The 18,393-nt window shown below is 65.5% G+C and overlaps 2 protein-coding genes across 6 annotated transcripts; both read right to left on the reverse strand.

Annotated features, from left to right (window-relative positions):
• Positions 1-2,774: 2,774 nt before the first annotated feature.
• Positions 2,775-5,841, reverse strand: CD7 (CD7 molecule). The gene is made up of 4 exons (XM_016132997.2): positions 5,413-5,841; positions 4,195-4,512; positions 3,840-3,952; positions 2,775-3,162 (listed from the first exon to the last, which is right to left on the reverse strand). The coding sequence occupies exons 1-4, from the start codon at positions 5,789-5,791 to the stop codon at positions 3,055-3,057; spliced, it is 918 nt and encodes a 305-aa protein (XP_015988483.2). The 5' UTR covers positions 5,792-5,841; the 3' UTR covers positions 2,775-3,054.
• A 709-nt stretch (positions 5,842-6,550) lies between these two features.
• Positions 6,551-16,535, reverse strand: SECTM1 (secreted and transmembrane 1). 5 transcript variants are annotated; one of them, XM_016132995.2, is made up of 6 exons: positions 16,445-16,535; positions 9,302-9,435; positions 8,865-9,077; positions 8,242-8,277; positions 7,833-8,011; positions 6,551-7,456 (listed from the first exon to the last, which is right to left on the reverse strand). In XM_016132995.2, the coding sequence occupies exons 2-6, from the start codon at positions 9,387-9,389 to the stop codon at positions 7,442-7,444; spliced, it is 531 nt and encodes a 176-aa protein (XP_015988481.1). In that variant the 5' UTR covers positions 9,390-9,435; positions 16,445-16,535; the 3' UTR covers positions 6,551-7,441. The 5 variants fall into 5 exon arrangements, with proteins under 5 accessions (XP_015988481.1, XP_015988477.1, XP_015988480.1 ...); XM_016132991.2 differs by having other exon boundaries at positions 8,865-9,173; XM_016132994.2 differs by lacking the exon at positions 16,445-16,535 and adding an exon at positions 15,613-16,061 and having other exon boundaries at positions 8,865-9,173.
• Positions 16,536-18,393: the final 1,858 nt, after the last annotated feature.

An 18,393-nucleotide genomic window follows, 5' to 3' on the forward strand; every position in this document is an offset into this window, starting at 1 on the left:
CATCAGGAGACTCGCGGCAGGTGGCGGCTGGCCCAGGGTCTAGAGGCCAGAGCCGAGGTGAGAGCAGCTCCCGGTGTATGGGGGTGCCTGGACTCAGGACTGCAGGCAGGGCTGGGGCGGGGCGGGGTGCACGGGGTGCTGCCAGCGCGCGCGGGCGCTGAGCTGCGCCCCCAGAAGCGGGGGCTTGAGCGGGGCCCGCGCTGCAGGCGGCTGTGGGCATGTGTTTGCTGGAGCCGTGGTTTGTGGGAGAGCATATTTCACTTCCCACCTGGTTACCTGATTTAGGGCTGTGAAGCACACCGGATGTGGGTGCCACTGGTGCTGTTACGGGTGTTGGGGGGCTGAGTGGGAGGACCACCAGAAGAGGGGGCAGGACGGGGGGAGGCTGGGGGCCAGGGCTGAGCAGGACTGCGGTCCGTGAGAAGCCGGTGGGCAGTGCCGGAGGTCTGGCAGCTCCTTCCTTCCCCCCAGCCGGACCACAGCCTCGCCGCAGCCTCTGTCAAGCAGAGGGCGCCTGGGGCAGTTCACAGCACCTCACACAGCTCTGCACCAGGGAGCGGGCGGGGGCGGGGGGCCTGCTGTGCCCTGGGCCTGCAGGCTGACCCGTCGGGGAGGGGGCCGAGGGACTTTGGCCCCCGCCACTGCCCAGTGTCCATCCGAAGCCCTCCTCCCAGGACACCCACATGCAGCGGCTGTCCGGAACTGACCGCTGCCCGTTCTCATGGCCCTCAGCCTCCATCTGCTCCCTGCACTGCTGTCCTGGGCAGATTCACTGCCCACTGCCGCCCTTGGCCCCAGCCGGAGAGACCCTGTTATCCCCTCGGTGGGTCACCCTGCCCCCCGCCCTCCCAGAGTGAGTGTGTGACCTGCCTCCCCCCACCCCGTGCTACCTGTCCCACCTCCCCTCCCCCCCTGCACTCCTGCCAGGCCCCAGACACAGGGGAGCCCAATGGTGGGCGCCGTCCCTGGCTCTGCTCCTGATCTCCGACTGCCTCCCAGGGTGCCCGCTCCCTGGGGGCAGGAGCCCTCGTTGGCCTACTCACCACTGTGGCCCCAGCACCCAGACCTGTGTAGGGGCCGCTCAGTCAGCATCCGTGGGTGGACGCAAAAGTCACTCGTTCGCAGGAACAAGGACCCACTGCTCCTGGTCCCGCCCTCAGGACTCCCAGCTGATTGTGGCCCCACGGACATCGGTCAGTCATGCCCAGCTTGTTCCTCCCGCTGAGCACCCACTTTCTCTGAACTGGGTGCGTGTCCCTGCCCTAGGGGACCCCAAGCTGACTCACAGCAAATGCAGTGTGTGGCAGGGCCGGAAGTCCCCGCAGGGGACAGGGGCCGGCGGTGGCCTCAGTGGACCCTCAGTGTGGCAGCCTGAGAGGAGCCCGTGACTTGGGGTCAGGTCTGCCCCCCCATACCCTGGCCCCCAATCCGCTTCCCATCACCTCCCAGGCGGAGGCGGGGGGGCCCCCGCGTGCCCCACCCCGCTGAGGGCCAGCTGACTTTGCCATGCAGCAGCCCTGCATTCAGGCCGAAGCGTTTGATGCCTGTCTGAGAGGGACATAGTATACTGGGGTGAATGGTGTACCCCCAAATTCACGCCCACCCAGAACCTGTGAATGGAATCTTGGTCACGCTAAGGCGAGGCCGCCCTGGCTGGCCCTAAATCCGGTGCGACTGACTGTGTTTATAAGAGGAGAAACAGGGACGAGCCCTGCAGACCCGGGAAGGGGCCCCTCTGCTCTTCAGAGTGAGGAGACCACAAGCTTCCAGAAGGAACCCACCGGGCCTTAACTTTGAACTTCTGGCCTTGGGAATTGTGGGCAAATAAGTGCCTCGTTCTAATTAAGGCGCCACCTTGTAGTGCTCTGCTCTGGCGGCCGCAGGAAGTGAGTGTGGATCTCTTTCAGACACCCCCCTGCCGCAGCTCTGTGGTGGGGGCGGGAGGTGTGAAGTTGGTGGGGGGGGGGCCTCTGCGCTCACCCACGCCAGAGCCGCGCCCCGCCCCCCCCCCCAACAACCTCACGCTGCTGCCGCCGCCGCCAGGGCCGCCCCTTTTCCCTCTGCTGAAAGCCTGGAAGACCAGGACTTCCGGGCCCCCTGTGTTCGCAGGGGCCAAGGCGAGCGAGCCATCCACGCTTCGTCCTGGCCAGAGCCGGGCCGCGGATGCCCCAGGCCCACCCCTGCCCTCCTCTGAGACCCGACACCCTCTCCTGCTGCCGGTCATCCCTGTGCCCCGCCCCCTGCCTGCCCAACGCTTTTCCGCTTTTCCGTCCGATGCTTGAGGGAATCACTCCACTGTCTTCCTGAATTCAGAGCTGCCCCTGAGAAGCCTGACGTCACCTGAGTTGTGCGGTTCTCTCTGCTTTTGAGGCGCTAGTCCCTGGGCTGCCCAGGCTCAGGCTCTTTAATGAGGGTGCTTTCCCTACCCTGGGCGTGCCATCGTCACCCCCTCTGCCCCAGGCCCCCAGTGGAGGGGTCCCTTCTACCTGTGCCTCTCGGGGTCCCCTCTTCCTCTTTCCTTCCGGGGGCTTCTTCTCCTGCCACTCACTCCACCTGTTTCTTGGGTCAGTGACAACAGTTCCATCCCTAACCAGCTCTCGGGGATGTTTTGCTGACTCCTCTTTCCTGCTGCCTGTCTCTGAGGCTGGCCATCCCTCCGGCCCTGCCCTCTGAGGTGGACACGGCCCCAGAGGCTGTCCCCTCCTGGAGAGGCTGTCCTGCCCAGAACGTGAGCCTCGAGGGGCCCAGGTCTGCTCGAGAAGAGGTCACTGAAGTCGGGGGAGGAGGAGCACACTTTATTGGTGGCAAGGCTGCCCCCGCCCTCTGCCAGGCTGCCCACTGCCCGGGCCTCAAGCCCATCCGACAGAGAAGCCAACTCCCACCCCGTGAGGGACAAGCAGCAGAAGGACAGAGGGGCTTTCTCCCTGGCGGCTCCGACGTGCCAGGGTGAGCGGGGTGAGCAGGGCGGCTTGGAGGGGGGGTGGCAGGCGAGGAGGACTTCCCGTAGGGGGCGCCGGGAGGGCTGGCCCCAGCCATGGGCCAGGGGCCGCCCGCTCACTGGTACGGGTTAGAGGAGGACATGCAGCTGCGGCGGCTGCAGGACATGTCCTCGTAGACCACACACACCTGGTGCTCGTCCTTCTTCCTGCAGAGTTTCTTGATCTGAAAAATAAAACCCGTCTGTCGAACGCGGCCGCCCCCTCCCGCCACAGGGCTAGGCCGGCACGAAGCCAGTTCACGAGGGGCCTCCCGGATCCCGGGTCTCCTGAGCTGCCCCTGGCCTGGGCGAGGGGGCAGTGGTGGGGGTGGGGGATGGCAGTGACCTCGCCCCAGAGACCTGGATGGGGAGTGGCCTGGGCTGGTGCCAGGGGACAGAGCTGGGCAAACAGCTGAGTGACCAGGGCCGGGCTGACTGTCTCTGCTGCCCCTTCCCCTTCCGTCTCTGGCACAAGCTCACGCACGTTCACACACTGATTTCAAGCCCACCGCCCTCACCCTCCCTTGCACACACACGTGCTCACACACACACGTGCTCACACACGTGTGCCCGCTCAGTCACACCCAGGCATCACACTCTCTGGGCCTCCTCTTACTCCCCCCCAGACGTCTGGCCAGGACACGTCCCAGCCCCGTGCCTGCCCCTGCACCCCTCCTCGACTCCCCCAGACTCCCTGAGGCCCAGTGCCGGGATTCCCCCCACCTTAGACTCTGGGAGCTCTCGGGGACCCTGAGAGAGGGGGCTCACGGACACCAGGGCTTAACCGCTCGCCTTTCCTCCCTGCTCCCTGAGAGGAGATGGCTTATAGGGACACGGGAGATGGCTAGGGGGTCACACTGACCTTTGTCCTCATCAACACACACAGAGCCCCCAGCCCCAGCCCAATGTGGAAGAAGCCCATAGCCAGGGCCACGAGTAAGGCAGGGTGTGTCGGCTGGGTCTCCTGGCATGTGTCTGGAAAGAAGGAACAGAGGGTCACACTTGGCAAGTCGGGGAGTCCATGAGTGCCTTCGGGATTCAGGGCAGGAAGGGGCCCCGAGGTAAGGGGCAATCCAGGGGACTCCCTGGAGGAGGCAGGCTGGAGCTGGAAGGGACGACTCTGGCAAGTGTGGAGGAGAGGTGCCCGGATGGGGGCAGGCGGAGCCCGGCCGGGCCAGCAGGCGGCCGGAGTGGTCTCGGGGTGGGTGCTCCCCTACCTGTCACCACGACCAAGGTGCCGGGACCCCAGCCCTCATCCTGCACGATGACCTGGCAGATGTAGGTGCCGGCGTCGGCTGGCTGCAGGTGGTGCATGTGGATGGTCAGGTTGTGCTGTGACCCCGAGAAGGTGACCCGGCCCCTGAACCGCTCATCCACGGTGGGCTCCTTCCCGTCCTCGTAGTAAATCACGTTGTCCAGCTTGGGCCAGTGACTTTGCTTCAGGTAGACGCCATGGAGAGGCTCACGTGTGGAGCAGGTGATGCTGATGGAGCCCCTCTCTGGGACAATCGTGTAGGAGGGGGACTGCCACACCTCTGCAGGAGGGACCTGCCACTGTCACCACCAGCCTGGCCGGAGGGGCAGAGACTCCTCCCCCCTGCAGGGGAGGTGGCGGGAAAGGGAGGCCCCACTGCAGACCGGGTGCCCGTGGGAGCCGGGAGCAGCCGAGGGCACCGGCTCCCTGGTGTGTGTGCAAGCGCCAAAGGGTCCGCAGAGGCGGGACTGCCCGCGGCCTCTGCATGCAGGGTGGGGGTCGGAGCACGGAGCTGGGCTTCTCCCTCGTTGGGCAGCACTGCCTGCTCTCCCCAGCTCTGCACCTTCTCCCTCTGAACGACAGTCCCCAAGACAGCTGGAGGCACTGTTCCGACTGGCTGCCTCAGTTTCCCCACCGTTTCCAGTGGCTCACTTGGCCGTCGCGTCCTGACCTGTCCGTGGGACACCCAGAAACGCCCCCCGTCCGCCCGGTCCCAGCAGGCCCGGCTTCTGTCACAAACACGGACCTCCTTCAACGCAATCCAACCCTCAGCAACAGACCGAGTTCTGTGGCTCCCGTTTTTCTGGCACAAGAATCCGCCTGCCGAGCCCCGCTTCGCGGCCCACCCGGTCCCCCGTCTGACTGCAGAACTTCGCGTAGAGGGCAGTTCGAAAAAGCAAACTAAGCGACGAAGCCCTCTCATGACAAAGGTTGTCGAAAGTCCCTGACATTCAGGTGGAGAGAGAGATCAGAGTGTGGGGGTTCTGCACCCAGATGTCACCAACGCTGGTGCTGGCCGTTGTGTGACGGGCTCTGCGGGAGAGTCACACTCTGCATCCCCAACTCCCCGCTCCTGGGAAGGGGTGTCCGCAGGCTCGAGCGGGGCTGGGGACACCGAGTGCACGGAGGAGGGCGCAGTGGGGGACGCGACGAGGGACCAGGGACCGTTGGAAGAGCTTACCTGGGGTGGCGCCCTGCAGGGCACCAGCCAGCCCGAGGAGCACGGGGAGCAGGGGCCACTGCAGGGCCATGCTCGCTGCCACTCCGCCCACTGCAGACCCAGCGACAGGGGAGACAGGGCCCCTTCTCATGGGCCTGCAGAGGCTCTTCCTGTCTGCAGCACCCAGTTCCTCGCCATCACCTGGAAGGTGCCGCCCCCAAAGCCTCAGTGAAAGGTCACCTCCTGCGGAGGCAGGCAGGGAGGTGGCTGGTGGTAACTGGTGGGAGGCCCTCTGGGAGGGCTTCCTGGGAGGTACTGCAGCGGCTAGGGGGAGTGCCCCGGTGCTCCCGCTCCACCCCTCTGGGTGCCAGCAGGGTGGCTGGTTGTCCTGGTCCCCCATCCCTCCCACGTCCACACAGGGAACATCGGGGGAGGGGAGATCGGAGAAGAGGGGGCCCCTGGGTGCAGTGAGGTCAGGTTCCCGCCGCCTGATCAAGCCCCTGGGCCACTTCCTACCGGGACCTGATTTATGCCCAGAAACCCAGCCCACCCTGCGGCCGCTCCCTGCGGCGTGGGCGCTGCAGGGGGGAAGGAGGGGGAGGGGCCGGCCGGGTGCTGTGAGCCCCGGAGCTCGACCCTCCAGACACAGACAGATGCAGGGAGGATGGGTGCAGTGAGAGGCCCAGACGCAGCCCCTCAGTCCCGCCTCCTGCCCCGGGGGTGGGGGAGGGGGGTGTGTGCTGGGGCGGAAGGACTTTGCGCCCCCCCCCCCCCGCCACGATCTCAGGATTAAAATGACCTTTAGACACAGCAAAACTTTCGCACTGTTTCAGGCAACAAGGCCCCCAAAGCAGGAGGTCTCAGGTGCTGTGCGCATCGAGTCCGACCGGCTGGCCCCCTGGGGGCACAGACCCAGCTGTGGCGGCTGACGCTCGTTTTAACCGAGACATTCGCATGCGCCCATTCCGGGCCCCCGGGACGTGCGAAGGCCACAGAGATAGGACCTGGGGCCCCAGGCGGGGCCCATGCAGGAGAGGGGACCTGCAGAGGACTGCCTCTCGGTTGCCTTAGAGAGGTTTAACACACGAAGCAGCTTCTTTTAGATTAGATTTCTATGTATTTTCCCATTGACAAAATTTGTATTTCCCGGCTCATCTGATGCTTTGTTAATTGCATTATTTTTATTGGATTAGTGTTACGAATGTTTTTCAAAGCATTGGAGTAGTACTTCCAGAGGGGGGCTTCTTCTGTTTTTAAAAATGATTTTGTTATAAAAGTCAATAAAGATTTTTTGCTATTAAAATATATCTACAAGTCAAGGTCCACAGCGGTGATCACGAAGACTTCGGACGCACGCCGGCGGCGGGCGGGGGGCGGGGGGAGGGGGTTGTTGGGCTCAGGTCCTGCCCGCAGCACTTGCCCCGCCTCTTTCCCAGAGCGGCGCCCCCTGGTGGCGGCGGTGGCCGGCGCCCCATCTCAGGCCTCTGACCCCCCATCCTGGCCGGTGACCACTGGCAGGAGGGGCCTCCAAACTTGCTTTTGCTCAGAGTCAGAAACGAGGACGTCTCCGAGGGGCGGGCAGCTCCCCCGGGGAGCAGGATGGAGGCGGCGGGAGGGCAAGGCCCTGAGAGGTCCCCCTGCTTGGTGGCTGGGAGACGGAGCTGGGAGACAGAGCTGGGAGACGGAGCCGGGAGAAGGCACTGAAGTCGGAGGTGGGGAAGGGCCTGTGCCCCGTCCCTGGTGTGGGTGACCAGGGGAAGCCCAGCCAGGCCTCGGGCCCCGCCGTCTTCACAGGGCACACGCCTCCCCAACTCTGGCCGAAGAGCCGGCACACTGGGCGGGTCCCCTGCCAGCAGGCTGGGGAGGGTCCTGGTCCGTCTACCACCTCGGGGACATGTCAGCCAGACGGGTGGAGTGAGCCAGCAAGGCTCCCTGCTGGGCCCGTGACCACCCGGTGCTAGTGGCCCCATCGGGGCGGGGCCGCAGGGGGCGTCCTGGACGCCAGGTATGCTTCTTCACGCTCCTGGCTAGCGTCCACTCCTTCCTCAGCTCAGGACCAACTCGTCTGGGGGGAGGGGAATCAGGGGCGGGATGAGGGTGGGCGAGGAAACGTGTGTGCACGCTCAGACACGCCCGTGTAGCACACGCGCTCACACACACCTGCACACACAGCACCAGCCACGCATCCTGGGTCTCCTGGAAGTCCAGCCCCCGCCCACCCTCCAAGCTGCCCTCCAGGGTGTCCTGGGGACGCTGTGAGGGCTTGGGGGCCAGGCCCTGCTAGGGTCGTCTGGTGGAGGGCCTCCGCTCTCGGGCCCCTGCACACCACCCCCCCTTAGCCACATGGGTGCAAGCTCACGGGGCCGAGTGTCCATGCGGTGTCCTAGCCTCACCCAGCTCGCTCCCAACCCCCACTCCCAGACCGGGCCGGGAGCCCCCACCTGTGGGACCAGCTGGACCTGTGGCGAGCGGCGTCTTCGGCACCAGAGCAGCACTCCAAGCCCCAGGATGAAGAGGGCAGTGAGGATGAGGGCCAGGGACACCTGGTGCTGGCTCTGCAGCCGGCCCTGGGGCCGGCCGTGGTACTGGGCCTCGAGCGGGTCGTGGAGTGTCCCCGGGGCTGCAGGAAGCAGGCAGCCCGTCACCCACCACTAGCACGGCCCCCAGCAAGCCCGGAGAGGGACGGCACAGCACCCTGTGGCCGGAGAGCCGGGGGCGGGAGAGCGGGCAGGGAAGTGGGCAGGGTTCGCGGACACCCCCCCGCCCCCCCCCCCCCCCCCCCGCCCCGGGCCGGCCTTGCCCGAGACGCCCTGACCTGCGGCTCTGGAGGAGGATGGACGAGGCACCTACCCGGGGGCGACGGCGTGAAGGGCGGCTCCCAGGGCTCTGTCAAGGAGAGCAGACGAGACCCGGGCTCAGGAGCCGCCAGGGCTCGCGGGCCCCGCTCAGGCCCTGCCCCCCCCCGCCCCCCGCGGTGGCTCCCTGCCATCAGAGCTCAGGCATCACACCGGATTAGAAGCCGGCTAGGGGGCGGCGCACACTTGGGGTGCTTTGCCGCGACGGAGGAGGGCAGTTTTAGAGAGGGACGGGATCGGAGTCTGCGGCGGACAGGGGACAGGAGCTTAGGGACATGGAGGCCGGCACAGAAGTGTGTGTGTGGGGGGTGGGGGACGGAGAAGTGACCGCTGGAGGCAGCGAGCGGTGAACCCAGGCGGCCGGCAGGAGAGGAGTCTGGTCTGGGGCAGCGTGCTGGGCCCTGGAGGTGGACAGCGTCCAGGACAGGCTGCGGGGCGGGGGGAGGTGCTGGACAAGGTGAGGGGCCTGCGGGCGACTGCTGGGTATAGGCGGAGTCCTGCCCTCTGTGCTTTGGGCAAATCCATGCTCAAGGCGCTGCAGCTGGGGAGTGCAGATGCCCCGCCCCTCGCCCCGCCCCTCGCCCTCGCCCCGCCCCCCGCCCCAGCCCCTCCCCGCACCTGAAACGTTCAGGGTGGTGAATACAATATTTCTCTGGCCTCCCACCAGTTGCCACTTGTACTGTCCTGCCTGGGTGTCCTGGGCTTCCTCCGTCTCCAGCTGCGCCACGCCTCCATCAATCCAGAGATGCCACCTGCCCCGGGAGAAGCGTCCTTGGGGCACTTCCCAGAAGATGGGCTCACAGCCCCCGGGGACCATCATGCAGATGTTGACTTGGGAGAAGGGATTGGAGATGTAGCAGGTCATCACGGCAGGCTCGCCCCTGGACACAGAGACCACGCCCTCGGTGCAGGTGGGGTTGTCCCATTCTGTGTGGAGGGAACCGGCGCACACACGGGTGATGGCTGGACCTCAAGACATTCACCGGCAGGGCTCCCCTGCCGGAGCCTGCCCTGCGTCTGCTCCCCTGGAGAGAGGGTGGGACCTCGAGACTTACTTCCTGTCTGAGCGCTCGGGGAGACTGCGATGAGCAGGAGGGCCCAGAGCATCAGGGGTGTCGGGAGGAAGGGCGTGGAGGTCCGCATGGCCGGCAGGGGTCCCTAGTCCTCCTGGTGGTTCTTGGGACCCTCCCTGGAGGAAAGGAGGCCGATGAGTCAGAGGCCTCTAGGGCCGCTGTGTGGGTGGCCGCAGACATGCCAGGGGCCGGCGGGGTCCCCGAGCTCCTGCCATCGGTGCCAGGGTGCCCCCGGCCCCCGTCTGTGCTAGACTCTGCTCCGCGCGGTGTGCCCCTCCTCCCCTCCCTGTGCCTTTCCACTGGGCAGTGCTGGCCACTGTCGAGCAAAGGGGACCAGACTGGTCAGGGAGCAAGTCACTGGGAGAACCCCGTTTACGTCGGGCGGTGTACCCTTTCAGTCCTATGCTAAAACATGCAACTGCCCGGATGGCGTGAGCTCGGGCCGTGGAGGGTCTGAGTGACCTAGGGCAGCTTGGGACGGCCGGTCCCTCCCTGGCTCCTGCATCCCATGCCTGGGCCCTGCCGCTTTGTCTTGCAGCCCCTTTAGGAGACACTTGGATGGGCCACTTGCCAGATTCGCTCTTATCGACCAGAAGCGACTTCCCGAGGCGTTCTCGTGGGCTGCGATCCCAATGCCCTGACCGCCTCCTCCGCCCTTAAATGTGACATTTATCTCAATTACTTTAAACTGTTTAAAAGTGCTTTAAAATCGCCTACTGGACCATTCGTTGCCCTATGATGAAAAAAAAAAAGTACGTTCTGTTTTTCGGCAGTTTTAGGCTTACAGAAAAGCTGGGCGGGAAGTGGAGGGAAGTCCCACGCGGCCCACCCCGGCCGCGACCCCCTCGCCCTCGCCAGCGGCGCCGACAGCCGAAGAGCCAACGGCGATGTGGTCGCTGGCTACAGCTGCGGGGTGGGGGGGGGTGCCTCCCGTGGGCTCGGGCAGCCGCGTGATGACCCTTGCACACCATTACGGTGTCACACAGAGAAGCGCCACCGCCCTGGACCCGCTGTGCTCTGCCCATCCCCCCAGGCCCCTGGCACCCACTGGTCTCCTTACTGTCTCCGTAGTTTTGCGTCTTCCAGAATGTCATAGAGTTGGGACCCTTTGGTTTTTAATTTAGCTGATTCTGACTGTTTATTCCAGTTCTGGGGGATGGGCAGAGGGCTGAGTGCAGAGCAAACTTGGGATGTGATGGTCCCCAGGAGCTCGGGGCCATCGGTGACCAGGCTGGATCCTGACCCTACAGGCCCTGGGCTGAGCAAGGAGAGTGACCTTGGGAAGGAGGGCCTCCGCCTGGCCCAGCCGCAGGGCGCCCCATTCTGAGTTCCGATGGCTGCTTCTCAAGTCCCCTGGGGGTCTGACCAGGTAGAGCCGGTGGCCCCGCTTAGCCCCCTGCCCCATCCCCCAGTCCCGCCTCACCAGGCTCCTGACCACTGACCCTGGTCTCCGTCCTCTCTTGTCCCCTGTATGACAGGCTCCCCTGGGTCCGGTGGGCAGGGCTGCTTTTGCGACCTTGCCAGGCCTTTGCAAACCTTTTGCCCATTTTTCTAGGGTTTTCTGTTCTCTCCTTGCAGGATTGTAAGACTTCCGTGTTTTAAAGAAACAAACTGTCATCCACGAGGCAGAAGTGTGCCCTGCTGGTCATCTGTCCCTTGGTTGTTTCTGGAATAAAAGGACTCCACATGAGTCCTGTCCCATCTTTTCCTTGAGAGCCTCAAGGTTTTGTTTTAAACGTGTTTCTTGTTTGTTTTAAGTGTCCTTTAAAAGGGCCTCCCAGACTGTGGAGAATCCATGGGTGGCCCAGTTTGATCTCTTTATCTTCGAATCCCGAATCCACATCAAGGTCATTTTGCAAGTGGTGTGTGACAAGGTTCAGTTTTGCCTTCTTCCGGGAGGGAGGAGGCGGGTTGTGTGTGCCCGAGGCATCGGCATCGACTAGGCGGCACGCCCTGCCCCCTCACTGAGGCACCCCCGTGGGCCACACGGCCCCCCTGGCTGGTCACTTTGGTGCCCAGGAAGGCAGGTGCTCACTCATCGCTCTGAACATCAGTGTCATTTTAATCAACTCTTCCCCTGGAACCAGGGACTCGGTGACCGGGTGACCGCCCTGGTCTGGTCTGGTCCCGCCTGAACTTGCTCAGAAAGTGTCATGGGGCGGGGATTTCACAGTCGGGGGAGGGCTGCTGGCAGCCGGTCTGGTTTCCTTGGCTGTCAACAGTCTCTAGGACCAGTATCAACAGCTCCTCCTACCCATTAAATGTTGCTGAGAACCTTACGTGGATGGAAGGTTCTACAACGAGGTGTTGCAACTTCCTGTGCTGAGTCTTTTGCTGGAAACTCAGATAAGATCTGGTGTCTTATCCCTGAATATATTTACAAAATAACTTTTCTTAAATTGGAAGGTCTGACATGCAATGACACCCGGCAGCCATCAAGGCACAAAGGCGTCCTTGCTGATCGCTGACGGTCACTCCCGGGCCCCGGCCCAGAGCCCCTCGCGCCCGCTTGAGCGGACACCCCTACACAGGCGCGGTCCTGCCCGAGGCCAGGCTGAGCACTGAGTGGCAGGCCGCAGGGTGAGAGCGGGATGGTCGCTCTGTGGTCCCCGCTCCGGCCGCTGGCCGGGCTCTGCGGGGGGCCTTGGCCTCTGCATCTCCAGTCTCCTTCTGCCCAAGGACAGTCTGCGGAGGCCCCCGCAGGTGTCCAGATGTCCCTCCAAGACTTCCCAGGCTGCCCCCTGTCCCCGGCCAAGGCTTCTGCGGGGTCTTGCTTCTCTCCCCGTGGTCTCTGGAGAATGCCCTGGCCTTAGGGACGCCACCTGTGCGCTTGAGTCACTGGAGGGCTCACAAGTCTTCCTGCTCCGCCACCTCCAGCCACCTCTGCCTCCCCAGAGTCTGTGGCCCCACGGAGAGGGCACGCCCATCTCTCCCTTGGCCTGAGGCGCGGGCCACCCTCCTGCGGAGGCTGGCCCACTCCAGCCGTGCCGAGGCAGGTGAAGGCACACCTGAGCAAGCCTGCAGGTGTCCCCAGGGACTTGCAGAAGATTTGCCCTCAGGTAACCAGAACAGGAAGGTCCCCTGGGCGGCCAGCCCGGTGTCCTGGGCACTGGGCGAGGGGCAGAGGCTCCCATCGGGGGCTTGGTGTGTCCACGAGACGCCCAGCAGCACTGACGGCCGTAAGGCCTCAGTCCAGACACACGGGAGAGACGGGGTCCATGGTGTCCGTGAGGAGACACCCCCTCGAAACCTTCTCATCGCATACCTCCCTGACCGTTGCAGGGTGTCTGTCCCTCCGGACAATTCGGAAGCCATGTTTCAGGTGCCCCTCGAACGCTCAGAAAAGCTGACGGAGAGTTGGTAGACAGGGAAGCCGTTCCCCAGCCCTGGTCTGCGGCCCCCGTGCCTGCCAGGGCTCGCTCCAGGGCCGGCGGCCCAGCCTGGCTCAGCTGCCCCCTCGGGGTCCCACTCCACGCCCCGCCCCCGTGGGTGGTGCCACCCACCACGCCCACACGACACCGGCACCTCAGGGCCTCCCGCAGGCTCTGCACACAGAAGGCACTCTATCTCAGGGGACCTGCAGAGCACCCCCCGCCTCCGGCCCTGGGGTCGCTACACCATCACCCCAAAGCAGGCCGCCTCGGCCAAGCCGGGCAGGTCAAAGGTGAGCCTTGTTCCTCGCCTGAAGCCCGCGACTAGAGGAGGTGAGCCCGGCCAAGGCGTGTTTGTGTGACACGTGCCGGCCTGCACGGGCAGACTTGGGGAGGACGTGTCTGTGGACGGAGGCCGCACGGTGAGCCCCGGAGGCGGCCCAGGCTACAGGGACACGTGCCGGCCAGGCGCGGCCGAGCCTCTGTGAGTCCCCGCCCGGCCGCCTGCCCGCGGTGCCCGCGTGTTCTGCCTGCCCGCCAGCCACGCCAGCCCCGACCGCTGCAGCCTTCACGACGCCTCGTACCCCGGAATCCTCGGAAGTCCTGACGGCTACACCGACTCAGTGTGAGAACCTCGTGCACTATTTCGGCCTCGCCATAGCAAGCACGCGTCTGTAGCGGTCATTGGATGCGCCGTGTGGACGCACGCTGTCCTGCTATGCAATGAAACGACCACGAGACGATTAAGCCAGGAAGTGTCGAGGACCCCCCCCCCCACCAGCCGGCATCCTCCTGCGGGGGCAGAGTGACCTCTGCAACCATGGCCCTCGGCCATCCTCCACTGTGTCCCCTGAGGAAGGCTGCAGTCTGCGCCCGCTCAGGGCTCCCAGGCAGGCTTCTCCGCCCACTGGCCAAAGGCCCTGCCCCTCTCCGAACCGTCCCCCATCCCCGGGCTCCAGGCAGCCCAGCCCTCAGCTACGGACAGACACCTCGAGGGCTCTCCCTGTGGTCCTGCCTCTCTGTGAACACCCCCGGATGGTTCCAGAATCAGATAAAGGGATTCTCTGGTTGAACTCCGCACCCAAACTGTGCCCACCTTGGGCTGGTGCCACCGCCCCCGTCACAGCTCCTGTGACTCTGGGCAGCGTGGAGAGACAGCGTTGCGTCTTCGCCAGGGCCTGCGGGGCAAGGCGCTGGGTGGAACCACAGTGCAGGCCCAGGGTCTCTAAGCGTCTGAGCCTGGCCCGGCCCGCCTGGTGGAGGCAGTGGCGTCGGCCTCCGGCCAGGCTGAGCAGCCTGGGAGCTGACAGGGGAGGCAGGTCACCCAGCCTGCCACTGTCCTCCGCAGCCCCTCTCAAGGACCTCCTGCCCCGGCGACACTCACAGTGATGGGTGCGTGGGGCCCCCGGCAGGGTCATCAGCATTGGTGGGTGCCCGGGCCTGCCCCACGGTCCCCGGTTATCAGCCTGGGAGGGCTCGGGCCTCAGAACAGAGCTGACGGGCTGGGGGAGACTCCGCTGGGGATGTCTGGGGGGGTGCGTGCACTCGGGCTGAGAACAGCTGCTTGTCCGGCCTGCAGCCCTGGCAGGGAAGAGGGCTGGTGCAGGGGGCGGCAGCGTCGCCCTGGGCTGGGACCAGGTGTCAGGTTGGCTGCCTGGGAACAAGAAAGCCAGCCCCTGAGCTCCCGCCCCAGCCTGAAGTACTAGGAAGAGTCCACCAGTGGCGCAGGGCAGCGCCTGGTGAGGGCTGCCCAGCGGAGCCGCGGTGGCTGGTGCTCAGGGAAGTGTGTGTCCCCCGGGGCCTGCAAGAAGAGGCCCGAAAAGCTATCATCCTGGGCTTACAAATGACTTTGAAGGCCCGGGAGACATGGGTGGGGGTGGGGTGGGAGAAGGTGGCAGGTCTGGTCCTGCCCTCGGGGAACCCCGGGGGCCAGCCCAGACTGGGCTGGGGAGGGCCCTGGCTTTGTGTTCTGGACCGCAGCCCTGGCTTCAGGGCTCTGGCCGCCGCCCAGGGAGACGATGTTGGGTCTTGTGCTGCATGATTTATTAGCGGGACGCTCAGGTAAGGCAGGTCCCTCTCCCCGCACCGGCACGGGATAGACCCCCAGCTACCTCTGAGGGTCGGATGGGTGACCGGCCATCTGAGGGAGCCGAGTATCCCATGCGACTACAATGCGTTTGTGCATTTGGCAGTTCCGCTCCCTCCACCGGCGTCCTCACAGCGGGGCTGCGGGGCGGGGTGGCAGCGGGACCGGGGAGGCGGGGACGGGGGCAGCCGGGGACAGGGCGGTGGGGACCGCAGGCAGAAGTCTGGGCGTGTTGCATTAAGGCTGCGCACGGGCCTGCAGGGGCCTGGAGAGTGGAGGTGGCGAAAACCGAAGACGACATTTCCGATTTCTCTCGATCATCCACCCAGGGGCCGCATCTGCACACGTAGGGGGACCCGGCCGCCGCCCAGGACGACTGGGGCTCAGGGGCTGTCCGCACCTGGGAGCTGCGACACGCTTCGGAAGTGCGTGCCGCTGCCGGGGCGCTGTCCCACCCCGGCGCCTCAGAAGACGGAGCGGGGTCGGCGGGGCGGTCGTTGCGGGGGGTGGTCTCCCTTCCCACGGCGCCCGAGCGCAGCGGTTTCACGCGCTGCGGGGACGCAGGTAACAGCCACGCATGCGCATTCCCGTGCTTATGGGCAGGCTGCTCATAGCGGGGACCGCTGGCCCTTCACCAACCCTGTCGCCATAGCCCTGAAAGGGGCCGGGAGGGGACCACAGACGGGCAGTAAAATCCCCCAGGCCACCGGCCAGGCGCGCAAACCTGCGCATCATAGCCTTGGCTCGCGCTGTCCCGTTTGCCTCGCCGCGCCCCCCCCCCATAAGCCTCCTCCTGCGACAACCCTCCTCCCCACTGCAACCTGGTCTCCCCCTACCCTGGTCCCTGACGCTGGAAGCACATCTCCCGCACCCTCACTGTCACAGCCCCGCGGACAGGCAGGTCTCCCGCGGGCTTCGGTTCCGCTCCCTGTGGCACAGAGCGCTTTCGTCCTGCAGGTCACTAACCAGTGGTGGGAACCGGATTCACAGATGGCTACCAGCCAAACCAAAATCGAAAGCGTGGCGAGTGCCCCGCCCCCGCGGGGAGAGAAACCAGGAGCCGCGTTTCTCCCTGGACGGCGTTTCTGAGTCCAAGGGTGTGTGCGCCTCTGAGTGCACACAAGTGTGTATGCGCGGGCGCGACTGTGGGTGCCGCCCCGGCGGGGCCCAGAGGAAAATGCCCCAGGTGTGGACACGGATGGGAGGGGGCGAGGTCCAGCTTCAGGGGACACCCGGGACCCTGAGATGCTACTTTTCTGCGCCTCCAGGAGCCGAGCTGGGGGTGCCCTGGAGAGACGCAGGTCCCCACAGCGACGCGCAGCCCCTGGCCTCTCTCCTCCCCTGGGGCGCACCCTATGCCCGCAGCCCGCTGGCCACAGACCCCAGCTGCGCATTGCGCACCGCGTCTCCGCAGCGAGAGGTGGCGAGCGCGGGCGAGGGGCGGGCGCCCCGTGTCCCGCAGGCTCCATCCACGCGCGTGCCGGGGACCTCGGGTACTTGGAACCCCCAGTATCCCGAGCCTCACCCCCATCCTTGGAGCCTCCCACCACATCCCCGGCCGCGCCCGGCTGGCGCGCCCCTCAGCTGCGCTCCCCAGTTCTCGGCCTGTGCATCGGTCACCAGCGCGCACGCTCCCGGCGGGTTAAGTCCCCCACCTGCGCCTCTCACCTGCGCCCCGCTCCCGGCCCGGGCTGCTCCTCCGCGTCCTGGCTCCCGCCGCCGGTCTGCGCGCTGGGAGCGGGAGGAAAAGATAGCGGTGGAGGGCGGAGCCAAGGAGGAGTCGCGGTCCAGGATCTCCGAGGGCAGCGACACAGAGGAAGGGCCCTAGTTATGGGAAGTCACCCGGGTGTGGAGAACTGCCCCGAATTCGCAGAAAAAGTTTATCGCTTTTTTTCAGTAGTGAATTCCTTCCTACATTTTTAGTAGAAGTGCTGCACTAAGCAGTCATTCTGAAGAAAACAGGAAAAGAGGAGAACCATGCCCAGAATTCTGTGAGGAGCTGGGTGGGGTCACCCCCCACGTGGACCAGGGGCTCCCCAGGGCTCGCCTGCGTGCCCGCTGGGAACCCGCAGGAGCCTTAGGCTGAGGGTCTACCTGCAGGAGGCCTGGGCCCAGGTGGGAATCAGAGTAGTAGGGAGGGGCGCTGGGGAGGAGATGTCAGCCCCTGAGCTGCAGGGGGCTCCTGCGGGCTCCCCACCACCCGGGGCCCTGAGGCGGTGGAGACACTCTGTAGACAGGGTCCCCGAGGCGCGCTGCGTGAGGCCATTCCCAGAGGGGCTGCGTGCCACCTCGGAGCAGCTCCGGAGTCGGGGTTTCGTTCGCAGATTTGCACGATTCTCACGTGGGATGGTTTGGGGGCTTCTTCCACGATCGCGGTGATGAGTGTCCTGCGGCTCTCCGGGGTCCCTGCGGCAAGGCCGGTGTCACCGGCTCTCCGATGCTGGAGGGCTCCGCCACCACCCCGGCTCTGTCTGGCCCCATGGACTCCCCAGGTCCAGCCTTCCCAGCACAGAGGGGCCCTGGTGCCCGTCCAGCCCAGGCCGGTCTCTGCCCCCAAGCTCACGACTTGGCCAGTGGAGCCAGCAGTCAAACGGACACGGGGAACAAGGAGACCCCGGCCCGGGACCCTGGCGGGGGAGGAGCTTGGGGAGAGAGTCCCGGCAGGACACCTGGGTCACCGGATGGCGAGGGGCCAGGAGAAAGGTTCTGTGTCCATCCGGAGTGACCTGGGCAACAGCTGGGCAGGGATGCCATCATCAAGCCCATGGGAGGTGGGGGCAAGAATGGGGGTCCTCGCAGTGGCTCTGTGGGGGCGTCTGTGGCGGGGCGGGGAGGGCTCCGAGGTGTGAGGAGGACCGACGGTCCGCAGATACTGGTGGTTGGGGGGCAGGGTGAGGAGCCCTGGAGGTCCCCAGAGCTGGTTGGTGGCTTGAGGGCTGTTCCCTTCCACTGGAACTCGAGGTGACATGCTGGCAGGCAGTGAGGGGTGCAGGGGGTGGGTGACATCCCACGTTCACGAGAAGAAAGGAGGACGCAGAACCCAGTCCTGGGAGACCCTCGAATTTCGGGGGTGTCGGAGGAAGGGCCCAGACTGGACATGGCAGAACGTCCCAGCTGCCCTGCAGGCCAGTGTCTGGAACCTCTAGGGTGGTCAGAGGCTGAGCAGGGCCAGCTCTGCAGATGGACTTAGGTCTGAAGGTCAGCCACCAGCCCGGTACGTGGCGCTGGGCAGAAAAGGACGCAGTCCTCCAGGTGTGACCGAGGCTGAGCCTTGGCCCACTGGGCAGACGAGACCAAGTGGGCAGCCCTCACAGTAGCATGGCGCCATGGGCAGGGCGCAGCGCAGCCTCCGTGGACGGTCACGGAGGCCCGAGGGCCGATGAGGCGCTAGTGGGAGGCCCCACCAGCAGCAACCCAGCCCAGGGACCTAATGCCACCCCCATGTCCCCTGCTGGTCCCCCCTGCCTCCCATGCCCCACCTCTGGGCCCGAAGGAAGGGCTTGTCCTTTAGGTCACCTCTCATGGCCCATCCAGCCCCACCAAGGGTCCCCTGAGGGTCCTTAGGCAGGAGGGGCAGAGACTTTGTCCCCTATGCAGGGAGATGTCTCCGGGACCTT

Source organism: Rousettus aegyptiacus, unplaced genomic scaffold (assembly GCF_014176215.1).
Source record: "Rousettus aegyptiacus isolate mRouAeg1 unplaced genomic scaffold, mRouAeg1.p scaffold_m13_p_6, whole genome shotgun sequence".
NCBI classification, from domain to species: Eukaryota; Metazoa; Chordata; class Mammalia; order Chiroptera; family Pteropodidae; genus Rousettus; species Rousettus aegyptiacus.